This window comes from Athene cunicularia (assembly GCF_003259725.1).
Source record: "Athene cunicularia isolate RWA chromosome 1 unlocalized genomic scaffold, athCun1 chr1_part1, whole genome shotgun sequence".
Taxonomy (NCBI): Eukaryota; Metazoa; Chordata; class Aves; order Strigiformes; family Strigidae; genus Athene; species Athene cunicularia.
In genome coordinates, this window is record NW_020799091.1 from 129,264,557 (window position 1) to 129,273,713 (window position 9,157).

The 9,157-nt window shown below is 48.5% G+C and overlaps 1 protein-coding gene and 1 long non-coding RNA gene across 2 annotated transcripts; both read left to right on the plus strand.

The window, feature by feature from the left end:
• Positions 1-948: 948 nt before the first annotated feature.
• Positions 949-4,421, plus strand: LOC113482317. Its single transcript, XR_003398820.1, has 3 exons — positions 949-998; positions 3,075-3,185; positions 4,382-4,421. It is a non-coding gene; the product is annotated as an uncharacterized LOC113482317 (long non-coding RNA).
• LOC113482226 (glutamate-rich protein 3-like) lies at positions 4,416-8,582 on the plus strand. Its single transcript, XM_026852673.1, has 4 exons — positions 4,416-4,534; positions 5,843-6,040; positions 6,699-6,879; positions 8,211-8,582. The coding sequence occupies exons 2-4, from the start codon at positions 5,885-5,887 to the stop codon at positions 8,564-8,566; spliced, it is 693 nt and encodes a 230-aa protein (XP_026708474.1). The 5' UTR covers positions 4,416-4,534; positions 5,843-5,884; the 3' UTR covers positions 8,567-8,582.
• The last annotated feature ends 575 nt before the right edge of the window (positions 8,583-9,157 follow it).

Consider the following 9,157-nt stretch of genomic DNA (forward strand, 5'->3'; position numbering starts at 1 on the left):
GAAGAAGAAGAGGAGACCTGATTACCATGAGAAGCGAGGGGAGGCGGGGGTAGACTATGTATATGTATAGGCGTTTTATGAATATGCACTATTTTGTAACATATAAGCCGGACGAGAGCTGCAGACGGTGCGCATGCTTGTGGTGGAGCGATCCCCCATGCGCCCAGCGCTGAATAAACATACCCACTTTATAACCCCAAAAGTTATAGAGTGATTTCTCCGCAAAACATAGTCTACGGGAGGAACACCTGAAATACGTACAGGAGTACCTGGCTGGCACCGTGTTTAATAAGGCCCCTGACACAGAGGTAGGCATTTACCAGCGCCGTGTGAGCCATGTCAGGTACTCCCCTGCTGAGAGCCAGGGGCTGTGGACTCACACTGGACTGTTTGTGGTAGCTGCGCCCTGGTGGTGCCCTGAAAGGCTCTGTCCTGCTGGGAAAAGGACAGTCGTTGTGCTTGACATCCCCACGTGAAACCTCCACTGGCCTCTGGTTGTCAGCCCGCAGCGTTGTTCATCAGAGCGTACGCTGTCCTGGCTCTCGTGCTGCCCTTCGGCTCTCATCAGGTTGTGGGATGATATGCACAGGGCTAGCTGGCTTAAAAAAATTCCAGTCGAAACAGTAGTTGGAACATGGTCATATATCTTACCTGAACACAAAGTTTGGGCACATTCCTGTTACGTATCAAGAATGGAGTCGATCCCTACAACTTTACAAATGCTCAGTTGTTAATTGCCAATGTTGATTTACAGAGGTGTCATGCAAATGGGTTGAATCAATAGTGGTTTTGTAATAGGGCTCGGTGAGGAAAACAGCCAGGGAGCAGGCAGGTGAGAAGCGGAGCAGAAGCAACTGACATCTCATAACGTCCTTCACTGACATCTCATAACGCCCATTAACGAGGTTTCTCTCTTACATTGATAGCGTCGTCGCCAGCCAGGAGCAGAGAAGAAACGTGCAGAGAATGGCAGGAAGGAGAATGTGCAGAAAGTCAAGGTAAGGCTGGAGTGCTCCCCAGCGCTGGGGGGACGTGGCAGCTTTGCCCTGGGTTAAACTGCAGCCGTGGGTCAGGCCAGAGTCTCGCTGAGCCAACGGCTTTGTCTCTGATGTTTATGGAAAAAGTACAAGAAACAGAGAAGTAGAGGATGATCCTGCCCCGGGTTACATCTCCTTCCTCTATCCAGCAGTTCAGGAACTTCCATTCACGCCCCTAATTCCTTTGGAATCTACTTATTATTTTGGTTCTGCAGTGTGCTTGGTTGTGGAATTTAATTACGAGTTGTAGGAAATGGCACTTTCTTGCATTTCTGCACAATAATTATGTATCTGCTGTCTGATAATTGGAGCAATTTGGTGCTCCATTGTCCTCCTTATGAAAAGAGTTAATAACTGTTCTTTTCCAAGGCATTTGTAGTTTTACACACCTTTTTCATATTCCTTCTCAGTTTTCCAAGCTGAAGACTCTCAGTCTATTGATGCTTTCACCCATGAGCCATTCCAGGCTTCTCATTGCTGTTGCCATTTTTCAACCTTATCTAGTTCTACTGTTTCTGTTTAGAAATGGGGAACCAGAACAGGATGAATAATTCAGGATACACATTGCAGTTCTTGTGGTAGTTCTAGGCACTATCTGCTCTTGACTGCAGCTGCACACTGAGCTCATATTTTCAGTTGTTTTCCTCTCCACACCCTATTTAGCAGAACCAGCATGTAAGTAATGAAAAGAGGTTTCAGAAGCCTTTGCTTTGGTGTCATGTAGGTAGGGCTTGGTTCTGTAGTTGTTAGAGTCACGGAAATCCCACAGAAGTCAGTGGTTCTTCTCCCCATGAAGTCACTTGGACTCACATGGGAAAAGTTCTTCTCATTCTGGCTGAAATACACTCAGCATCTTATTTCTTTATTAGGAGCCTGTGTCCATCGAGAAGAATGCATTGTGAAGCTAGCTGTTGCTTGGAGCAGCTGAAAACCAATGTCAAATCTTTCTGATTTAAAATAATACCTTTATGAGGTAAAGGAAGGAGGAGATTTTCATGACAGACAGCGATGGCTGTGGTACTTGCACTGTTTACTGACTGAAGTCCTGCTGGCAGAGTCACCCCAGTGGAAGCCGTGACTAAGGCAGCCTGTGAAGGGAGTCTGGACTTGGGTGATTTTGGAACAAAACCCCAAACTCCTTCCGTCAGTGAGGAGCATAGGGGAGATGCCTGCTGTCCTGGTTTTGGCTGGGACAGCGTTAATTTTTCTTCTTAGTAGCTAGAGTAGTGCTGTGTTTGGATTCAGTGTGGGATTTGGTATCAGAAGAATGCTGATAGCACAGGGATGTGTGCAGTTGCTGCCAAGAGATCGAGGACGTTCCAACTCCGCCTGTCCTGCCATGGGTTCTGCAGAAGAAACTGTGAGGGGCCATGGCCACAGCAGCAGACCCAGTCTGGGCAGGAGAATATTCCTCATTGTGTAACGTCACACTCAGGATGTAAAGGAGGGTTGGCTGGGAAGGGGTTAGTTCTCTCTCGCTTCCGGGACGGCTTTCTTGGGATCTTGGCATTTAACCCTCAGCTCATACGTTCATTTAACCCTCAGCTCATACGTTCAGTGAATTCGGCTGAGTAGCTAACCTGAAAGAAAAGGAGAAAGACAGATGACTGAGCAAGGGAGGATGAGAGACAGAGCTGTCTGTCTCCAGCAGGGTCGTCAGCCCAACGTGGGGCTTTTGGAAAGAAAAGGGAGGGAGGGGCATCAGCCAGAGCAAGGAATTGGCAGATGCACTTCAGCCAAGCCAAGAATCAGGACATACGCAGAAACAGGCAGATGAATTGCATTTGGGAGGCTCAGAGGCTGGAGAGGGCTGCAGGGAAATGAGTCAGAGGTGGGAACAGGTCTTTTCTCTTGTCCCTCTCCTTCTCCCCGTGATTTCCTTTCCTTCCTTAAGCAGGCGTCCCAGTGTCACAGCTGTCCAGTGAAAGACAGCTGGCAGGCAGGCTCAGACACTGCTGTTAGAGCTGGCAGGCCAATGTTGATTTGCTTCTTTCCCACAATTTAGTACCTCAGAGACGTAAATTTCGCTTCTTTTAGGTGGAACCAGCCAGCTTTAGGTACTTCCCTCATCCACCAGCCGGTCCAAGAAATCATCGTAGGCTCTTCCCTCCCCTTGGCAGAGAAGCCGCTGGTCGCTCCCAACAACAGGTGAGTTTTAGCAGCCACCCCGAAGGCGCAGGCGTGCACGTAGGCCTGTGAGGTCTGGGCTTAGTCTAGAGCTCTGACTGCCCCATCCTCCATCCCCTGGGGCCGACCTCCTCTTTGCAGGGTTGTGTCAGTAAAGAGAAGTCTGCAGAAGCCGATGCTGCAGGAATGGCACATCAGAACATAGGAAACAAATATCTTTGTGATAAATGTGCTTTAATCCTTCCCTTTTCTCTGCCTTGTTGCCCAAGGCTAGGCCGGTGTCAGTACATTATGTATTGTTAATCGGTGCTGGGGCTGTAGGCGCGTTCACACATGTTCTAAAATCCTGAGAGCAGTGGAGGCCTCTTAGAAAACAGAGGTGAAGAGGTGAAGTAAGGCTAAAGCTCATCCAGAAGGCTGTGCTTTGGAGCTCTGGCTCAGAAACCTCTTCCTCTCTGTTAACAGGCAGAGAAGGAATGTTAATGTACTCTGGAAAAATAATGATACGAACGTCTAAGGTCAAAGGTCAAATATATGGCTCAGTTTTGACTGGTTCTTGATTTCAGTGATGATCGTGGGTGCAGACTGAAGTGAGATTTTCAGTCCTGGGTAACCTCCTCTCCAGAAAGGGGACACTTGGGCCTGTAGTTATGTGTGATGGGGGACATCATCGCATCAGCACCGATCCAAGGAGTCTGCCTGTTCTAAGGCAGCAAGTTAACTCAGATGAACAGCTTTTTGACTTGGTATTCTGAAGGGCATACAAGGAAAAGGTGAACTAATAACGCGATAAAACTGCTGAGTATTGAACAAAAGTAGGTCTGCTTTGGTGGTGCGTTCTCTCAGTGTGTGTGTGCTGAAGGCACCAAAAGGCAGCACACGGCTGCATTCCTGGGCATGCCTGTGAGCTCACGTGTTTGCTTCAAGGCTGCACTGTGAAGAGACAGTAGCAAAACCTGGATTTATGGTCAAGAGCTATTCTGGATGCTCCAGTATTTGGATGCTCAGTGAGAGATGCCTAAAGGGGCCTGGCTCTTCAGAGGCAGACTAGAAAATTTCATTTCCTGAAGGTACCTGAGAATCACTCATCACTTCCAAATATCTCAATCAGTGCTTTTTTTTTTTTTTTTTTTTTTTTTTTTTCCCCCTTATGATACTGCTCTGCACTGGAAACTATACACTGAGATTTTGTAGCTGTTTTCTTTTTCCTTTTCTAGACTTCCAGGCGACCACATGCAGTGCCAGGGGATCTGCAGCACTCACTCCTTATCCCACCACTTCCCATCTCTGCTGCGGTGGGGGCTGTCAATACTTCCACATCTAAAAAGAAGTGCCCGGCACCTCAACTCAGTCAACAGCCTGCCGGCAGGGTGAGGCCATATTTCATTCTGAAAATAATGAAATTGTGGGGACAGCTTTATAATACTGCTTTAGTACTGTAGCTCCCAGAACTGTATACTGCAGGCAACATGCCTTCCAAAGGGTCTCAGCTTTTTTTTTAAGCTCTCCTTTTTAACCTCCCCTTAATTTTCAAGACATTGACATACTGGTCTAATGCCCAGTTCTTGATCACAGTGAGGAAAAATGTGGGAACTCATCTTTTATAGTAGAAAACCTCTGCATGCATAATTTTCTCCCTTCACATAGACTATCTGTTATGTAGAGGGAGAGGCAGCCACATGGTTAACACCAAGAACTCAGGAATATTTTCACACAGCCTTACAAGTTTTCATCTTCATCTACAGCTGCAAAGTAGCAAAAACCCCTCCTTTATTTATTTTTACCATTCCTCCTGCTAAGTCACACTGGCAGGTTCAGAGAATGAGAGCTTTTTGGAGTAGCCAGACATGATCTTGATACATACACAGTTACGTTCAGGTGTGATTTGGACTTGTCTTCTGTCCTAGAAAAACCATGATGTAATTGGTTTTGCCTTTGGTGTTCCATGGGACTGAGGGATTTTGGAATGGGGCTGTGACCACTGCCTGGCAGACACTGGCCGAATAGCTCCCCCCTGCATTTGCTCTGGATTGTGATGGGCAGGATCCTTACTCCAACAATTTGCTGGCACTTTCTACTTAATGCTCCCTGGTGACAAAACAGCCAGAACAGTCACAGGGTATGCAGATAGGACGCAGAGCTCAGACCCAGAGCACGCAACGTTTGCGGAATTTATTCTCTAGAGGTGCCTTTTGCTCCTCAGGGACCTGGGCCTGTTTGCATTTCATCCTGAAAGAGGACTAGACCTCCACTACAAACGGGAGAGAAGTGTTTTGAACCACATCTTGTGTAATTGATGCCAAATGATGTTGCTCTTGGGAGACTCTTTGGGCTGCTTTGGAACTTGCTTGCCAGCGGAGGGAGCGCAGCAGTGCCGTGGGGTTCTGTCTGCTGGGGATCAGAACCCTGCACGGTTACAAGCAGCACCCGGCTCACAGTGCTCTATATACCTATGGGGGTGATGCTACCAAGCAGCTGCCTGTTGCTTTGCAAATTAAAAGAGAGGGTTTTAGCACAGAAGTATTTTCATGAGCCAAAGTGCATGCACCGAGTTACGGAACTGTTCTAGAAGTATGTGTCTTAACGAGGTGTAAAGAGACGTCAAACCGGGGTTGGTTCAATACGCTCGGTGGCTGGTTTTGCATAACCTATTTAACCTGGTTAAAATGTTTTCACAGGAGGAGAGGAGTGAAGTAAAAGGACCAAATACAGTAAAATACATGACCAATGTATCTTCCATCATTAACACCGGTCTGATACCAACACCACCTCCACCCCAGCAAAAAAGTGGAAAAACAGTGAGAACTGGGGTGACCAGAGGGAGACAATTGCGTCCCATCACTGTACCCAGTGGGGCAGAGGTACCTCCAAGGATGGTAAGTTAGCTCTCTCTACTTCTCTCTTTATGGACAGGTATATAATCTTCCTTGTTGGTGTATTTGCCTAACGTTTCAAGATGTGTTTACTTAGTTCGCATGAAGATTCACTGAATTTTTGAAAGAAAAAAAAAATCATAACTCTTAAAATATGTAACTGCCACCCATCTCTCCATATACTAAAACATTTGGTGTTTTTCATCAGCTGGGGGAAAAAAGGGTGCTTGAACAGTAAAACCATGGGAACTCTTACTTAAAGCCTTCTGGTTTAGTCGATCTGATCCTGTCTGTGACCATATCTGGTACCTGAACTTCAGAGGGATATAGGAAATGCCTTGAGTGTGTGAAAACTTCATCTGTTACCCTGTATCTCCAGCCAGTTTTGACTTCTGTAAAGGGAATTGTAGGAACCCTGCATTAGGGGGGACCATACGGGTCACGGTTCCTGCAGTTTGGGGCAATTCGATGCAGTGGATTTTCAGTCTGAAACATTTTCCTCCCCTTCTGCATGTTACAAAGCACTTTCCAAATTAAACAGCCCAAGGCTCATCTTAAAAGACTGGAATCCTCAAGTGTACGCCACATGTACATGTTCGTTGTGTTCACCTTTTTTTAGAGTTGGAAGCTGAAAGCATTTTTTGTGTATTTCCTGCTGCAGAATTCTGGAGTAGCCTTCAGGTCCCTGGTACGCAGCGGCCCATGTATCACCATGGCCTTTCTAGGAAGAAATCTGCATTTATTTGGCAAGGATGCTGATAACAGGAGCGAAATCAGAGTCTATCAGCAGCACTGTGGAGGAGAAAACCTTTGTGTCTACAAAGGGAACCTGTTGGAAGGAGGTGAGGGTGAAGAGACAAAGAACTCATATCAATTCTGGTGACATCTTTTTTTTTTTTTTTGTTTTGCTAAAATGTTGATGTGGTATCAAAATGACTTCAGCTTAGCTCAGTCAAAGTATATGCATCCAGGGATTTTATACCATCTACATCCACACTAAATCTGGATCTACTGTTTCATGATTGAAAGTGAGGTTAGAATGACTTCTGCAAATTATGGTAGAAGAAATATAGAGAACTAATTTAGCAAAATACTGTAGCTTAGGTTAATTTCATATAGAGATGTGTGGTTAGTATAGTAGTAGTAGCAGATTGTCCTTAAATAGGGGTTATCTGTTTCTGGCTTTACACAGTCCAGCAAGTGCATGTTGCTTATTACTCCCGAAGGAAAAGTACATAAGGGGAGCTCAATTCCCATCTGTCTGACGTGAGTGCAATTTCATAGCACCAGTAAAAGGTGAATTGTGTTCTGGGAACCTGGGAAGAGGCAATGGCTAGGAGATTTTCACTTGTGAGGAAGAGTGATTCCATTAATGACCCCCTCATTCCAGCTCACAGAACCCCTGTGCTGGCGTTTTCAGCGGGTGGGGGAAGATGGTGCAGAGCTCCCTGCGCTCCCGCCCGTCCCCGAGGCTGTGGGAGCACTGCGGTGTGCCCGGGGATCAGCTCACGGGGCTGCTGGGCTGGCTCCCTGCTGTGTCCTCTGTGCCTGCCCCTCTTGTCCCCAGCCCCGCTCACAGGCCTGAGGGAGTGACTGGTGCAAAGGGGGTACAACCCCGTCCAAGCAGTGCCTTGCAGAGCAGCCTGGAACGGCTCCAGAAGCAGCATCTTTCCACTGCCCGGTGTTCCCTGAGCCCAGCCGCGTCCGTGCGGGCCCAGAGCCGCTGGGGCTGAGCTGTGCTCATCTGGAGCCTCGGCTGCCCCTGCCAGGTGTGTCCCATGGCGGGGGCTCTGACATGCTGCTGCCCTGCACCGGGTGGGCACGTGCCAGGAATCCTAAACCTCCTGTGCACGATGCCCACTCTTGTAAGGCAAGGGCAGAGTTAATTTTGTGGAGATGAGAGGCTCTGCTCTCTGTTTGCTGTGGCTGTGAGTGCCCAAACGGAGTGGTTGTCACAGGGGTGTCCAGCTGGGCACTCTGGGGTTGGAGAGAGACGAGGCTGTTGTGTGGGGAGAAGGTGGGGTATTACCAACTAATTAACGTAGCTGAGAACCAGAGTACCTGACCTCAGAGGGCTGTGTCCTCTGGTGCTGATGCAGGTGAGATATGACAATTGCAAGAGGTTGGCAGCAAAGCATAACCTCTCTTCTTTGAATCCTTTCTGTGACTGCAGAGACCTTTCAGTTCATCTCAAGGAGGCACAAAGGTTTCCCCTTCAGCCTCACCTTTATTCTCAATGGGCTGCCAGTGGACAGGTTGAGCTGCTGCTGTGAGTACAGACACCGGAGGCCCTCCACGGTGGGAGGCAGACATGGATATTTCAGATTTGTCAGTGTGGAGGGAGCATCTCCCTGCTACAGGTATGGAGACAAGTGCGCTTTGCTCGCAAGGACCTCGCAGCCCAGTTGTTTGAGTTTATCCCTTGGTTCCTCTTTTGTCATCTTTCTGGCACCCTGCAGCTCTTCCTCAGCCCCGAGCGGAGCGGTGGCCGGGGGGGCCACACTTACACCCCTTGCCTGCCTCTCGTGAAGGTGCTGGTGAAATAAGTATGAAGAGTGTCAGTATATAAAATCTCCGGCACTTCACGTGACATATGATGAGCCTCATCATCAACTACACCTACACCGGGACCGTGCTGGAACATGGAGAGTTTGCTCATGTCGGCAGGCCAGTTCTGTGTCATGGGCATCGTCGGGCTGTGCTGTGAGTTCCTCACATCCCAGCTCTGCTTGGAAAATACATCGGCATCTGGAGGCTCACAGGGCATTACCACTGTCCCAACCTGCGAAACGCAGCCGACGCGTTCATCCTTCGCCACTTCGCTGAGGTGACCCGTGTGTCTGTGGAGCTGCTCGACCTCTCCCCCCCCGAGCTCAGGCTCCTTGTCGAGCAGGCCGAGCGCGGCGGGACATGAGCTGACGCTGTCTGCGGGGCTGTCGACAGGTGGGTTGCTCACAACCTGCCCAGATGCCAGCAGCGCCGCGCAGCCTGGTAGCAGCCACAGCACAGCTACCCCGCGCATGGGTGACGCAGCAGCAATCCCAGACAACATCTTTCCTCCTGTTTCTTCTCTACTTGAATGAGTTTCACCTCTTTGACCTACACTGAAACATGACATGA

What these genes read in the sequence shown, in the direction of transcription:
- LOC113482226 (XM_026852673.1), top strand. Translation starts at nt 5,885, where the DNA reads ATGACCAATGTATCTTCCATCATTAACACCGGTCTGATACCAACACCA. An exon ending in CAGAGGTACCTCCAAGGATG is followed by an intron (nt 6,041 to 6,698) that starts GTAAGTTAGCTC and finishes TTCCTGCTGCAG; the next exon opens with AATTCTGGAGTAGCCTTCAG. An exon ending in AGGGAACCTGTTGGAAGGAG is followed by an intron (nt 6,880 to 8,210) that starts GTGAGGGTGAAG and finishes CTGTGACTGCAG; the next exon opens with AGACCTTTCAGTTCATCTCA.